At 40.3% G+C, this 16,950-nt stretch overlaps 1 protein-coding gene across 10 annotated transcripts; it reads right to left on the bottom strand.

Annotated features, from left to right (window-relative positions):
* Positions 1-7,232: 7,232 nt before the first annotated feature.
* Positions 7,233-16,716, bottom strand: LOC111920828 (DExH-box ATP-dependent RNA helicase DExH12). Of its 10 annotated transcripts, none has more exons than XR_008230651.1 (6): positions 16,565-16,713; positions 13,164-16,470; positions 12,696-13,085; positions 9,372-12,603; positions 8,209-9,288; positions 7,233-7,440 (listed from the first exon to the last, which is right to left on the bottom strand). XR_008230651.1 is itself a non-coding variant. In XM_052769149.1 (6 exons), the coding sequence occupies exons 3-5, from the start codon at positions 16,143-16,145 to the stop codon at positions 9,406-9,408; spliced, it is 6,570 nt and encodes a 2,189-aa protein (XP_052625109.1). In that variant the 5' UTR covers positions 16,146-16,176; positions 16,380-16,452; positions 16,565-16,716; the 3' UTR covers positions 7,233-9,288; positions 9,372-9,405. The 10 variants fall into 10 exon arrangements, 7 of the variants coding, with proteins under 7 accessions (XP_052625109.1, XP_052625107.1, XP_052625108.1 ...); XR_008230652.1 differs by having other exon boundaries at positions 7,233-8,514; positions 8,680-9,288; XR_006188981.2 differs by having other exon boundaries at positions 7,233-8,514; positions 8,680-8,731.
* Positions 16,717-16,950: the final 234 nt, after the last annotated feature.

Raw genomic sequence — 16,950 nt, 5'->3', positions numbered from 1 at the left:
ATAAACCCATGGATCATGGAATATGAAAAGCCATGCACATTAGGGTTTACATGGATTAATCCTACATGCGGCACACTATATAAAAAGCCCTATAGTAAGCAAAATCGGCCACTAAGTGAAGAACTAGAGGGCTAGCCGATTTTGAGTGATAAATGAACTTCTCTCAAGGTTATTCCAAGTGTTGTGGTGTTGTGTGAGACATTTGAGGCATCACACTTGAGGTGCTGGGCTCACAAGGTTCTCAAGGAATCCAAGCAACAAAAAAGTATGTTCTTCTACTAGCTTTTATGTTTCAAAGTTCCCCATGCCATGCTAGTTAGGTTAAGAACCTTGGAAAATCAAATTTGCATGTATCTTAGTAAAACATAGATCCAAGGTTTCTAGGATTGCATGTACATCATAGTAGTGTTAGAATGCTCAAAACCCTTCACCTTCTTGGTTAGGTGATCGAACGATGTCGAGGCTATCTTGCTGAGAGCGTTGGCCCTCACATTTTCTCCCCGGGGGATCTGCGTGATCGAGAAGCTCTTGAATGATTGCACCAACTCTTGCACTGTGTTGAGGCACCTTTGCATCCTCTGGTCCTTGGCCTCGTACGTGCTATTGACATGGTTGGTAACGATGAGAGATTCACTAAGGGTTGCAAGGTGCTTTGATCCAACTTCTTGAGATAGCCGAAGACCGGCTAGGAGTGCTTTGTATTCGACCTCATTATTGGAAATATGGAAGTTGAAGCACAAGGCATACGTGATTTCGTCGCCATTAAGGTTCTTGAGGATTAAGCCTGCTCTTGAACCCTCCTTGCTTGCAGCTCCATCAGTGTGCAATTCCCATATGTCCAGACTCGCTTTTGGCTCTGAGGGATCTATTGGGAGAACCGTCTCAATTAGGAATTTTGCTAGTGACTGAGCTTTGATATTGGTGCGTGATCGATAATCTATGTCATGCTCACCTAGCTCGATCGCCCACTTCTCCAGTGTCCCGACTTTTCTGGTCTTAACAGGATTTGCTTTATCAGATAACTGGTTAGAACCTCAATCTTGTGAGCTTGAAAGTAGCGTCTGAGTCGCTTGGCTGCATAGATTAATGCGAGGACCAGATTCTATACGATTGGTTAATTGAGCTCGGGACCCTATTATGCTCTACTCATGAAGTGTATTGGAAATTTCTTCTTGTCTCTCTCAACGGTTAACATTGACGATATGGCTTCGTCGGATGATGCCAAGTACATCTGCAAAGTTCTCCCGGCTTGGAGCTCGCCATGGTTAGGAGCTGGTGTAGGGTTCTTTCAGATTTTATAGAGCTTTGTCGGCTTCTGGTGTCCATTTGAATTGGTTTTTATCGATGCACCTTTCAAAGTTTGGAAAAGTCACAGGGCTTTATCAGCCGACTTGGCGATGAATCTGCCAAGTGATGTTAACCTTTCACTGATCTCCAACACACCCTTGAGGTTGGGGGGGGTAGAGTTGAGGAACTCTTGTATTTTGGCAAGGTTGGGCAATATTCCCTCATTGGTTATTTGATAACCTAGTAACTATCCTTGCTCCACCCCGAAAGTGTATTTGCACGGGTTGAGTTTCATTTGGTCCTTTGTCAAGGTTTGAAAAGTTTCCTCGATATCATGGAGCAATGCTGCTTTGTCATAGCTTTTGATGACCATATCATCAACGTATACCTTGACATTCCTACCAATTTGGTATGCAAACACTTTTTCCATCAGGCGATGGTAAGTTGTCGTGACGTTTGTGAGACCGAATGGCATTTTCCGGTAGTAGAAGGTGCCATAATCGGTATGAAAGGCCATTTTATCCTCATCTTTTCTTTTCATATGGACTTAATGATAGCCCTTGTAGGCATCGAGGAAGAATTTGAATTGGAATCCTTCCAAAGATTCAACCTTTTGATCAATCTCCGAGAGGGGGTAATGATCCTTCGGGCAAGAATTGTTCAAATCGGAGTAGTCAATGCACACTCGCCACAATCCATCATGCTTCTTCACCATCTCTGGTTTCGCTATCCAGGTAGGGAAAATTGCCTCCCGAAGAATTCATGCATCCACCAGCTTTGCCACCCCTACGTTGATTGCTTTGCTTCTATCACCTGCTTGCCCCCTCTTTTTTTTGCTTGATAGCGGTGCTCCCTAGAAGAATGTTCAATCTATGCTCAATGACCTCGCGATCTACCCTTGTCATATCTGTAGGTTGCAATATGAAGACCTTAGAGTAATGCTTCAAGAGGGAGAATAGCTTTAGTTTTGCTTATTCCGATAGGATGGCACCTATTCGTACTATTTGCTTTTGGTAATTCGGGTGAATGATGTGCTTTTTTGTTTGGCAATCTTCGTTTGGCGTTTTAGGCGCTCGCACCAGCTCTGGTGCGACAATGACTTGATGGCAGTGGTGTGCTCGTGGGTTAATGGAAACTATTGCGTCCGACCCAGTGCGTGTGATAAACTTGAAAATACCATGGATTGTTGATGGTATGACCTATAGCTGGAAAATCACTGGTCACCCGAGCAAGATGTTGTGCTCTGCTGGAAGGCACATCACAAAAAATTCGATCGTTCGCGTGATCTTATCCCTCCCATCGTGACTAACCAAGGTGAGTGGTAAATGTATGGTACCCACCTTCCATAGGTTGTGTTCTGTGAAGCCTGTTAATGGTCCACCTGTGGGGGGATTTAGTCCTTCCTTCCAGGAGGTGGGAAACTACCTAAAGCGATGTTCATACAATATGTCTGTACTGCTACCGTTGTCTATGTAGACACAATGAACTTGCACTTGGTGTATGTAAGAAGTGATTATGAGTGGAACCATGGGATCCCAGTTTGGTGGCCTTAGGTCATCTATCGAGAATTTGGTATTGAGTATGTTACCAGATAATACATTAATGCCATCCTTTGCTTTGTGGGGCCCGCCTCTTTTGCGGGGCGTGGCGATGGTGAAGATGTCGCTCTTTTTCTATGGGTGATTGCCTACGTCTCTTTGAGTTTAGGCACTCTTCTGATCGGCATCGAACTTGGATCTCAGGTCGTTTGCGATATCATAGAGGTTGCCCTTTAGTTGCTTTTCTTCAATCTCTTTCTTTAGCACCGTGCACTCGCCAGTATCGTGAGTTTTGCTCTTGTGAAACTCATAGTACTTGCCCTTTTCTTTTTCCATCTTCGAATGTGTTTTCTTGATGGCGTGGACATCGGTTCAGTGGCCTCGGTGTTCGTCTTTGCCAAATAGACGATATCTCCAAGATGGGTGTCGCGAGTGCTAGTTGTGCTTGTCATGGCCCCCATCCTGGCGCTCTCGATGGCCAGTGTTGGGACGAGAGACTGCTTCCTCCTATTTTATGTACGCATTGGCAACAACCTTTAGATTAGCTTTTTTTTTCTCTATTCACCTTCGATCTATCTAAGATATTTCTCGACTTTGTACTTAAGCTCGTCTCTCGACTGAGGTACTGTCCCCTGCATCTTTTTCGATAGAGAGCAAGGAGTAGGCCTTCGAATGAGGTACCGTCCCCTGCATCTTTTTCGACTCTCTCTCTTTTTGCTTGCATGACATTATTGAGTTTGCATTTCCCTTACCCTTCCTTAGTTGCATGAAATTGTTGAGGAAAAGGTATCGTAACTGCTCGAAACTCGAGATGCTTCCAGGTCATAGTGCCTCAAACCATTTTCCTTCGTTTCTTGATAGCGTAATTGGGAAATACGTATAGGCGAACCATTTGTCCATCCTCAGTGATGTCATCATCCACTCATAAGTGTCGATATGCTCGTCTGTATCGGTTGTACTGTAATACTTGGGGGTGTTTGGTATCGTCGCCGAGTGTGGGATCACATACTACAAGATCTCCTGGAAGAAAGCAGAGCTAGTACTCCTTATCAGGTTTTCCACGTGTGGATATGGAAAACCACCACACAACATGAATTGTTGAGCGTAATACAAGTTCTTGTATGCTTGATTATACATCGCTGCTTGAAAGATGTACAGTTGCTGTTGTGAGCTTGTTTACGTCTTTGTTGCAGCTGTGAGCTCGATCTCTGTTGCTGGATCATGAATAGGTTCGGCCCCTGCGGCTGTTGAGCTGCTGTGCCGATGACGAGTGACAGTTGGATTCTTGCGAGGGTGGTACTTGGGGAATGGATCCCTGCAACTGATGGAATTAAGGGTTGAGCATCGGAGGTTGTTGAGCAAAGAGCAGAGTGTGCGGCATGCTCGCTATTGGAGACAATTAATAGTTCAACATTGGATTTTGTGCAGAAGGCATGATGGTTCTTGGGGACCAAGTGTTCGTCCCCACCTGTTGCGGTAGCGATTGCGGTTGAGAAACTAGTGGTTGTGACTGCTGAGTCGATATTTGTGACTGTTGGGTCGGTGGTTACGACTGTCGGGTCACCGTTACCTGATGCGTTGCAATCGTGGTTGTAACTAGATGCTCTGTTGTGACGGGTGGCGGTCGCCATAAGGCACCTATTGTTTCCGTTGCGGTTTCCGTTTGTGGAACCTGATCTTTGTGTTGTTGGATTATTGATCTTTGTGTTGTTGGATTATTGATGGAGGCTTGTCCCTTTGACACAGATGCTTGCATGCCATCGAGCAACGACATGGATCTGAGCGGACTCGTCTCAACCCCGCCAGATGCCATAGGTCCCTTTCCTGCCATCACAGACATCTAGAGTCGTATCAAGGTTGTGTAACTCCGAGTACACGCCCGGGTGACGCCAATGTTGTGATATGAGCTTTAGACTTCACACCGTTACTTGATGATTCTAGTTGGGTTGAGTCCTGTAATCACAACAATAAAGAGATAACGTTAGTCGACGTCCAGGAGGTGGTCCCAAAATGAAGCTCTGACGGTCTAGTTAGTGTTTGTTTGAGAATAAGGTGATTAAGGTTTTGGATAGAGAGAATGTGATCCATTCTTCTGGAGAAGAAGGATCCTTTTGAACATGTTGTTCCCAGCACACGATCCCAACAGTGTCCTTTGTCCTATCTGGGCCGATAGGGTGTGGAGGAGTATCCTTGGTGGATCGTGCACCACTAGTTGTCATATCCTATTGATGCAGAATAAACATAGGACAACGCCCTGGGCACTACACGTGTCGCTCTGGTAGATGACCAACTATGTTTTGTCTTATTATAGACCGGAGATTGTCGTCAGGAACTGAACCTGGGCGCAGAGGCGCCAAGCATGAGGGTCTGGGTCTGGCGCTAGGACGGATTCGCGACCATTAGCTAGGTCGTCCTAAAGACAACAAATATGTCATCTTTAACGTATTCCTAGTGGGATACATTAACATATACCACTAAGAACCCACTTCCCACATGAACAGGTCCTCTGAATCAAATCCACTACACAATGATCCATCTAAGGTCAAGCACTTGATACTTCCCATTCCTACGGAAAATGAAACTGTAATCCTCTGCCTCTTTCTTTATTCCTTACACTAGCTTTGTTACAGCGGGGTTTAAATTTCCTAGAGATCTCATGATTTGTTTATCAACATCACACATTCTTTTCATTGGATACTTTTTAATGAACTTTAAGCATGTTATTATGGGCTTACCCCTTGTAGTGGGGGTTAAATTTCTTGGGGGTCTCATGAATTTTTTCTCAAACATAACATATTCTTTTCATTGGATACTCTCTAATGAACTTTAAGCATGTTATTATGGACTTGTCCCTTGCATTAATTGTTTTTGAATGAAAAACCTCACAACGTTGTTTAAAAGAGCATCTGAAACTACTATTCATGATCAAATATAAAATCTAATTGATAAACATACTTAAGGTAATTAAGAAAAATTCCAATGAGTAACAATTACAGAGAAGTGAGATCTTGTCGAATGTTTTAAGGGAATTTGCTTCAACCATTCATGAGCTTTAACATTAAAATCTTTCAAGTCATCCATTACTTTCTCAAACAAATATCATTAGTTGTTATTTTTGTCAAACAAACTGTATGAGACATCATACTTATACAAAGAGAAAAATGCATACATTGGGTCAGTCATTGATAACAATGAAGGTGAAATTTTAATGAAACCCCAAATCAAAGACCTCCCCAAACATTCAAGAAACCATGACCATAGACTTGTGTTTTTCAGGCTCAACCAAGGCATATGCAACTAGGTATATGTCATTGTTTATATCTAATCAAACTACATTTAAATTTTTAATAAGGATAAAATTATTTCATAAATCCTAAATATTTTCTTGAGACGTTCTTATTATGATACCTACCAAAACTAGTTGGAGGCACACCTACAAATTTTAGATGTTCCTTATTATACTTATCTTTTACAAGACATGAACCATGATGTGGAGCCGCAATAACCACATTGGCAAATTCCTTCCCTCCCAACAATATATACCTTTCAATTGTCCGAAAATGGCTTAGTTACATGTTTGGTTATTGTAGTTTTTAATTTAGGAAAGTAAAATTTTGGTCCTTATAATTTTTAATTCTAAAACGAAATGGTTTAATTATGCCTGTAGTTTTTAATGTTAAAAGCGTGTTAATTCAAGTTTCGTCCGTATAGTTTTTAGTTTAGAAAGTTTCACTTTTGGTCCCTATAAGTTTTAATTTTAAAAGGAAATTTATTAATTACAATTTTGGTCATGTATCTTTCAATTTAGGAAATTAAACTGTAGTTTTTAATTTTAAAAATAAGAAATGAATTAATTACATTTTTCATCTTTTTAGTTTTTATTTAAGGAAATTACACTTTTGTTCTCTTTTTATCATTTTTGTTATTATTATATAAGTATTTAGTATTTGTTTTAATAAATTCATAGCTTTTGTTTTTAATTTTTTTGCATGTATATCTCTCAAATATATATATATATATATATATATATATATATATATATATATATATATATATATATATATATATATATATTTGAGAGATATACATGCAAAAAAATTAAAAACAAAAGCTATGAATTTATTAAAACAAATACTAAATACTTATATAATAATAACAAAAATGATAAAAAGAGAACAAAAGTGTATATATATATATATATATATATATATATATATATATATATATATATATATATATATATATATATATATATATATATATATATATATATATATATTCAAGTCTCTTAAATAACATCATTTTCTATTAATTTATTCAGTCAATTAATATGTGATCAATAACAAAAGGGCTTTTAGCCTAGTGGTAAGAAGTGACAAGGTCATGGTAAGAAGTGACAAGGTCATGGATTCAAGTCTTGTTGTTCTAAAAAAATTAATAAATGAAAGCTGCAACACACTGGCAATCACCACTTGTTTGTATTAACCAAGCAACCTAACAAAAATTAAAAAAAAAGTATCTCGACCCAACATACACCAATGCTTAAACATAGAAGTTAAAATCACTTATAAATAAACATAAACCCTTGTTCAACTTCAACCTGCAAAATGGGGCCCTAAAAACAAGAAAAAGGTTGGTCAATCATAAATGACACCAAATGCCTGAATAATCAATCAATTTGGGGTTGGGATAATAACAGCAGTGACTGACCAGTTAGCATCAAATTTTTCACACTCTTAAATAGCAATCAACTTAATTCTTGTATCTTGACACTAAAAACAGCAGAAGCAACATCCTTATCCTTATCCTTATATCAAATATAGCGACAACAAACATGATTCATATCCTTTTCCTTTTAAATAGGGAAGGGAAGCCAAACATTTTTTGGCTGCCACTGGTTTAATTAATAAACATGATATATCCTATCCATTCATTTAATCAGAGTGCAGAAGCTAATCTATCTAATACAAAAACTTCATATCAACCAATCCCTCGTCATGTAAATTATTTATTATTATTTTTTGTTGTTGTTGTTGTTGTTGTTGTTAGGCTTACTCTAGGCTAAAAAATCTTTGATTTAATCAGATGGACCAAAAGTTAAAGGAAAGGAAACATTAAAGACAGTTTTAGCAAATAAAGCCCATCACCTTCTCTAAAGTAGAGTCCGGGCTACTAGTTATATATAGCATTGTAAAATCAAATGCAATAATGTAAATGTTTATGATAAGGCATATCATCTTCATTTGTGCAACTGGTTAAGGCGCATGATTGAAGAGCTAGAGGTCTCGAGTTCGATCTTCATTTGTGCAAACCAAGACCCCTCTCTTACAGTATTGGTTTTTTTTTTTAAAAAAAAAACTGCAACAAGTACTGTACAACATACCTGGCAGGGAGGGACAAAGAAGACGCACGCTGTTGGCTGAGAGCAACAGTGACGAGGAACCAGAGTTTTTACCTTCTGAATGTGAATAAATTATACTACTTTTGAGGTTTATGTAATTAATAGGTAGAGGGTAATTTGGTAAATAATAAATATCATTGCCTTATATCAGTAGCCTCCAAATCCCTCCATTTTAGGAGGAGAGTTAAGAGCCATTCTCCCTTTCTTTTCACAAAACTAGGGAACATGATTTTCCTTCCCCTCTTTCTTCTCAAACTTCTTTCCATAAAATGAACCCAGAAACATATACTGTAAGAGGGTGTGATGGTGAAGAGAAAACAGATGAAACCGGAGGTCACAAAGGCTCATCAAGTCTTTTAATTTAGTCAAAGTAAAAAAAAATCAATAAAATTAACATATGCCTCACGCGTCACTCTGTTAAGGTGTCAAAATGCCTTTTTATTTTATACGAACCTGATTGTGATTCTTTGGCGGTCTGCAAGTCTACATCTGGTAATCCAGGCACCTGAAACATGTCATCCTCATTTCATTTTTTACAATTTAACATCATCATCATCTTCACAAATTTTAACAATACTTAAAGGGTATATCAAACGTTATGCTTATCCAGATACTACATTATGATATCATTATCACCCCCCACCAAAATAAGGGAGAAAATACCTGTTGCTGATTCAGGGTGTGTTTGGGATTTTGCTTATTGCCTTATTGCAGTTTCTTTTATGTGTTCATATATATATATATATATATATATATATATATATATATATATATATATATATATATATATATATATATATATATATATATATATATATATATTAAAACATGTTTTTGTTAGTTGCATAGACGTATAATCAGAATTTACCTAACAATAAAAAAAATACATTTTCAACGTATTGCCAAACCTTTTTAAAAAACTACTTTCTGACACCAGATAAACAACTAAGCAGTTTTACAAAAAAGCATTAAGTTGTTTTAAATAAGCAAAATCCCAACCACCCCCTCAATATTATTTCACCAGACTTCTAACAAAACAGAGGACACCAGACAACCAAATCACTGCAAATTTCCAAAACAAAACAAACCACTTTCAGTAATCCAACATCATCTAAAACAAAAACATCAAACTGCAGAAAACTTACAAATCATGTCATATCATATCATTCTCTTCCACTGTCAATCATCTGAGCCTCTTCCTGCTTTGACATCAATAGAAAAGCTATACTCCTGGTCACATCCCATGTAAGAGTCACACATGAAATACAGAGTAAAGCTCTTCTTCCCAACTGCGTCGCTAGGAGCAGTTATGTTATCAAGCTTCACCTTGGCCTTCCTCTGCAACGAAACCCTCTTGATTGCAAGCAACTGGTTGCTCTTTGTGTCACCAACCACCAACCACCACCCTTCCTCTTTCCCTTTCAGATACCTCGGGGCATCCACCGGTCCCACCTCTGTCCTACCCTCCAAATCCCTTTCCAGTGTCACCACCATCGTAAACTCCTCTCCAGCCCTAATGTTGTCACCATCCACCACATCGTACGACAAATCGATATTAGGGAACCGGTTGCAAAACTTTGCGATATCCATGAGCTGAGGATCTGACATCTGTAACAGCTCCCTTCTCTCATCGTCCTCCATTTCCACCAAGTCAAACACAGTCTCGATACTCCTTCCAGGGTTTTCCTGGCATCTCTTGGCTACATCTTTTGTAAAATGAGGCAGCTGTAACAGAACAGAGTCTCTCTCCCACATGCCTTGTGTCACCATCTGGCTCACTTCCATGGTCAGAAGAGCCAAGCTAAGCCACCCGTTGCTTGAAATAACATCAACCATGGCCTGAAGCAACCTACTTGCAGATAGCACCACTTCTTGCTGGTCAGAACCTAGGTTTCCTCCCACCATCTGCATCTGCCTGGAAAAGTGAGCTTGAAGCAGTGTGTTTACCTTCACATGAGGATCCGTGTATCTAGGGTTCTCAAATGAAAATCTTTGATGATGGATCAACCTACGTATCAAATCCTCTTCTCCAGGGCGTACCGGAAGTTGTTCAAACTCTGAAGCAGAAGCCAAAATCTCTAAAAGGCCCTTCAGCTTTGTCTTTGGGGTCAACGAAGAGCTGAATCGTTCTATTGTAGTGTAACTGATGTAATAATAAGAAGCAATAATACCCAGATTGTTAGGGGAAAGATAAAAATCACCATTGATTGTAACACAATTACTCGCTTCCAGGTCGCTTAAAGTGTTCTCCACAAGTTCAGACAGGTGATCCGAGAGATGCCTTTGACTCACACCTTGAAGATTGTAGTAATTCGGGTTCTGTGTAAGCCTCCTGTATATGAATGTCCAGGTCAGATAATCAACAGGATCTTGCTTGTTGGCAATCACTTCAACAACCACCTCAGCATTCAGATTATCATGTAGGTGGTGATGCAGATGGCTTTCAACTGGGAATGCTTCGAATAAGAACTTTTTGTAGTACTCCTTACGTGGTGCATGGCAAAAGACGACACATTTACCAGAATTGTCCACAAGAGGCCGACTTGCAAGGCCCATCATCTGAAGAAGATCAGTAACCGGATAATCGGTGTGTGCGTTTTCTCGGCCATCATAGTACTGCGTTCCCATAACCACCACCAAATGTGCACGAAGAGAAACCCCCCAACACATTGTACCACTCATCACACATACCTGAATACAACCAGTTTCAAACAGTGTCCTGACTATATCTTGGTCAGTTGTGGTTAGACCCTCATGCAGATATCCCACACCATAGACCAGAGTTTCCTTCAACATGGGTTCTTTAATCCGCTCAATAAACGGGCTTATCTCATTTTCAGATTGAAGTAAGAACAAAGGCTTCTCTCCATTCTCGTATGTACTTTCAGCACTCGAATATGTCATCAGATCCACAGCAGTTAACCTTGCATGCTTCCTTGTTGGAACAAAGACAATGGCTGGTTTTCCATTCTTGGCATGTTGGACAATAGCAGTGTAAGTAGGTTTGCTCATGGCTTGCATTCTGGCTTCAAAGTTGGCTATGTCTATCCCCTGAATATGGATTTCCAAAGGTACAGGCCTAACACCTGGTGGGAAATTGAAAAGACCATGTGATGTGGCCCCAATCCATTCACCTAAATCTTTGGCATTTGCAAGTGAAGTGGATAGTGCCACTATTCGAATGTTATGACCTTGACTAGCAATGTATCTCATCCTAGAGACTATCACCTCCAACACTGGCCCACCTTGACCCCCAATCAAATGCAACTCATCAACAATAAAAAGACTTACCTGCTGAATATGCTTTCGCTGCTTCCATCTACGAGACAAAGCATCCCATCTATCCGGAGTGCTGATTATCACCTGCCCTTTTTCAAGAAGCTTCAAATCTGTGGCTGTTTCCCCTGTCAACTCACACACCCTCAGCCCAAGACCATCTCCAAATTTCTTTTTCCATTCATTATATCGCTCCTTGGCAAGTGCTTCAACAGGAGCAATGTAAACAGCACGCATCACTCCCTCTGAAACTTTCTGATGGTTCCTTAAAACTGCAAACTCTGCACAAATGGTCTTCCCACTGCCAGTTGGTGCAGCAACCAACACATTGTCATCAGTGTTGTATAGAACTGTGAAGACTTGAGTTTGGACAGGGTTTAAGTGTTTGAATTCTTGATAAAGGGCTTCGTATAAAGGATTTCTCAAAGCAGTCACAGGGAGTGGCTGCAAGTCCAGCAGCTCTGTTGGTGGAGGATACTTTTCTGGTAAGATTAGGTGGCGGAAAGTAACAGGCAAAACAGACAGGGATCCAAGCCATCTGTCTGAGACAACCTTAATGAAGTACTGAGGTGGCAAAGGTTCATAAATCGGGACTGTGAAACTCAAAGTGTGGTCCTCGTCAATATACTGTTTCTTCAACAAGAAATACTCGTTATGGAGTATGTATTCCCCATCATTATCTTCTACAATCACCCAAAATGGTTCCACATACCCATGAATCCTGTCTTCCCATTGAAAATCAGGAGTGATAGTGAGTTCCACCCTCAAGATGGTGCGGGTGATTGGTTGAACATGTGCTGCAAGATTAAGTTTTGGGAATTGGTGAATGCACTTGTGAAGATTTTTCCCCAATTTGGGGGCTCGAACAAGCTCTCCCAGCTCCTGTGATGACAGATCATAATACCTTTCCCATGCCAAATCCTTCTTCTCCAGTTTCATCAATATGTCATTTTTAATCCCGTGAAATTGGCGTAAAGGGGTTTGTACGCTCCAGATCCTCTTGTTTATCATTTTGCACAAGTTCAAGGCTTTCTCGGCTAACCGGGCCCACCCTCTTTTCACTACAATCTCAAAAAGAGCCCGCATAAGACGTCCTGCGCTCTGAAAACCAAAAATTAACTCAAGTTAGAGAAGAATTATCAGAAGAGTAAAAAGGAAAAAACATTGAGAAATATGTAAGAGATAAAACTAACCTGAGTTATGAACACCATGTCAGATGTCAAAGAAAGTCCTTCAAGCTTTAACTGAGAAATATATGCCTGGAGTAGGACATTGATCTTTGCACTGGGCTCTTCCAAACTTTCCTTGATGGGATTAGGAACACGGTCCAAAAGCATTGCAAGCTCCATCTTCTCATCCTGTCTTGCTGTTATGTATTTGAACTCCTCGCTCAGTGAAAACAATCTACAAAGCTCAATGTCGGTCATGGTAGGCTTCAAATGCTCATTGTAAGTAGCAATAGTTCCATGAGTTATGTAGTAATAACTTGCAATTCGACCCAAATCAGTAACCTGAAAATACCCACTTTTTCTATCATACTTCACCAGATTGTTTTTATCCAGTATTGTGGCAGCAGAATGAACCTGCAAGGAACAATAATTAACATTATTTTTATCCAGTATTGTGGCAGAAGAAATATTAATATGGGGTATATAACCTACCAGATCAGATCTCCAATCCAGAAGTGAAGGATCTCTTGTCAGAGCATCCGCTGATAAACCATAGAGTGTAGGGTTGTGCATCATACGAACGTATAAATAAGTATAACGAAGCCAATTGAGGGCTTCTTTTGCATTCTGCACGGTTCCAAGGACTATTTCTGCATTCAACTGATCAGCCAACTTGGCTACAAACTGACTTTCAATAGGAAGCTGTTGATTCATCAGTGAAAGATAGTATTGCATCTCACTGTGTCCAGTAATAACAATACCTTCACCATAAGTATCAAACTGTGGTCTCCCTGCACGACCCAACATCTGCATGACATCTAGAGGACTAAGCTCTGTCCAGGCTCCTTTTTCTGGATTATAAATCTGGGTTCCTTTGATAATCACAGTGTGGGCAGGCAAGTTCACACCCCATGCAAGAGTAGCTGTTGAAACAAGTACTTGAATGTGTCCATCAGCAAATAATACCTCAACAAGATCACGGTCAGCCCTGGCCATTCCTGCATTATGAATTGCAAGACCATAAGGTAACAAATCCTTAAGATCATTGCTTTTCACCAGCTCAGTATGATCACGCAGAATCTCACGAGCTGCACTATCCTCTTTCAAAAAGATCCCCAGGGTGTCATCAGCAAGAGCAGCGTCTCTAATTGCACGCGCAGTCTTTGTTGTTTCTTTCCTTGAATGAACAAAGATAAGCACCTGATGCTTTCCAGCCACTCCAATCACCTTTTCATAACAAATATCATTCATCACTTGAAATCTCTGCAATGGCTTCTTTACCGTAATTCCAATATACTGCTGAGCAAGTGGGCAAGGTCTGTAACTATTGTCAAAATGAAACAGGCCTTTCTCCAACTCAACCCGCATAAATAACGCAACATCATCATAATTGGGAATTGTGGCAGATAACCCAACCAACCGAATATGTTCCTTTGTGGTCTCAATTTGTCTAAGAGTTCTTGCCACAATACTCTCCAGAACAGGTCCTCTATTATCATGGAGAAGATGAATTTCATCAATAATTAGAAGCTTCAAAAGCTTAGTATAAGTGCGGTCTCCTGATTTTCTTGTTATAATATCCCACTTCTCTGGAGTGGTGACAATGATTTGTGTTTCCTCAATCTGTTGACGGGTCAAAGACTGATCTCCACTCAACTCCTTCACAATGATGCCATAGTGGGGCTCCAAACGATTAGACAGATTACCAACGATTTCAGCAACAAGGGCTTTCATTGGTGCCACATAGACAATCTTGTAGTCACTGCGGTTGAACGTACCATCCTCATTCATATGTAAACCTATCTGCTGCAGAATCGTGAGCATAGCAACATTGGTTTTCCCTGCTCCAGTGGGGGCACAGAGTAAAAGATTGTCTGCTTTAAATAGGGCTGTCTCATAAACTTTACTCTGAACCCTATTTAACTGAGTCATCCCCTCAAAAGCTGGTTGTGCCCAGCTTGGCATGGTTGATATCTCTACAAGCTTCTCATCAGGAGCAAAAGGTTTGGGCTTCAATGCTGGCACATGAACCTCTTCATATCCCTTGCTGTGATTTCTGTAAGAGCCTAAAGGAAGCTCACACTTCTTATTTGCCATCAAAAGACCACCTTGCTGAAACGCGATGCTCTCAAGATCAAGCAACTGTCTTTGACCATTTAACCAACCGTTTTCAGCATCCCTATCAACAACATCCCTTCGACCACGATCCCCATTTCCACCACCACTCTCATCCTTCAACCGCCTTGCTTCTTCTCTTATGCTTTTCTCCAAGTTCTTCTGCCTCTCTTTTGCTGTTGCCCTTGTGGCATGCAGTTGTTCCAATACTGCAGCCAAATCAGGCCCCAGTCCCATCATTTGTTCTTCAATTTGCTTCCTTTGATCTTGATCTTCAGCCCTTGCAAGACGGGTACACCACACAATCTTCAGTCTGTTCCTCAAAAGGTACTTTATCAGACTGAACTTATCAAACTGAAGATGCACCAATAGCTTCGTTTCGACTTCACGGTCATCACCTTCTTCAAGAATCATCAGTACCTCTTCAGCAAGCTTCTGGCTTTGCTGTGGATCAATCTGCTGCTCATAAGCCTGGGAGATCTTCCTCTGAAGCCAATAAGCATCAATGTCCTGTACATTAAGCGTCATACCCTCATTAGCTTCTTGTGAGTCTTCATCATCCATACCCCCACCCATTTGCATAGCATTGTTTCCATCTCTGTCCAAAACATCATCTTCTTCCTCCTCGTCATCTTCCTGTACAATATCAAGATTACTCTTTTCATCATCCTCTTCATTCTCTTCGAATTCAACAGCTACACCAACATCATCATCCAGAGCATCTTCACCATTTGCAGCATTAGACCCAGCAGCATCACCACCTGCATCTTGAAAATCTGTTATAAGCCTCCCAATAGAGACTAACTGATCAAACACCTGGTTTGGTATAGAGTTTAGCAATTTCTCAATATCCTTCTTCTTGTCCGGGTTCTTCAAAGTATCATTCTTGAGCACAGCCAAGATCTCGTCTGCAGCACCACTTACAATATTCAAAGGCTGACCACCCAATTGTGTCTGTATGACACTAAGCATTGCCTCATATGCAGCTCGAGTTTCTTTCGTCTTTGGCTGATAAACCCCTTCCTCTGTTGATGTAAGGACACTCTCTTCTTGAAGACGGCGCCTCTTGCTCTGTCTGTTATTCCCAGCTTCAGCAGAAGCAAGTGATGATGGTTCACGTTCCTTCTTCTTCTTGGACTTGGTGATTTTCTCATCCAACTCTGCTGGTCTCCCTCTATAAGCACGGTCACCAAAACTCTTGGGGTCTATCTTCCCATACAAAGACTCAGGCTCGCCAGTTGGCTCATGCGTATCTTGTGGAGACCGAGAATCCGATGTCAACACAAGGCTCGAGTTGGCTCTGTATTCATACTGTTTAAATCGGGCATGTGCCTCAGCACCACCACCTAAATGTGCCATCTCAAATCAACCACTTCCAATTCCACAAACCCTACAATCACCAAAGTCAAATCGAATCAGTCAATTGAGTATAACAAACCCACGTAGTACGGTAAATATACGACTTTCCAGATCGATAAACTCTATATCCACAAAAAACATATTTAAACAAGTACTGTATTACCAGAAGAAAGCAAAATTGGAAAAGCCTTTAGGTATTACGCGGTAAATGAACACGTATCAAATTCAATAAACCTTGTAAATCGACAAACAGATGTAACAACGTCTTGATCCCCCATTCAACGATATATACCACGCTAGATAAAACCTATAAACATGAGAGTAACTAAAACTAGGGTTTTAGTTTTGAATCGATCTGAACTGTAAGAAGAAATAACTAAGGATGAGATTGACTAGAAGTAAGGGAGACGAAAATTTACCCGTATTCGGATGAGCAGTGGGCGTTGGCGAGATCGGAATGTATAACTTTTGTATGAGCGATGGTTGGATATTTATACCACACGCACGGTGTGATTTTGATCCGCAATTTCACAAGTTTGCCTTGCTCCCAACGCAACTATCGTTTCTTATTCCAGGTCGTTATCGTCATGACCATAAGCCTGAGCTGAGCTGTCAATAGTAGTTGGGTATGTTGCATTTTTTTTTTTAGAAATTACATATCACCCCCTTTTGTAAACATTTTATATTTTTATGTTTATTATTATTAGACAAAATTTCACAATTGGTCCCTGTGTTTTACAGAATATCGCATTTTGAGGACTTCCTAACAAAAAGTCACACGGCTGGTCCCTATGGTTTGTAAAAT

The sequence above is a fragment of the Lactuca sativa genome, chromosome 3, assembly GCF_002870075.4.
Source record: "Lactuca sativa cultivar Salinas chromosome 3, Lsat_Salinas_v11, whole genome shotgun sequence".
Taxonomy (NCBI): Eukaryota; Viridiplantae; Streptophyta; class Magnoliopsida; order Asterales; family Asteraceae; genus Lactuca; species Lactuca sativa.
The sequence above is the reverse complement of the archived record's forward strand: the minus strand, read 5'-3'. Positions and strand labels throughout refer to the sequence as shown.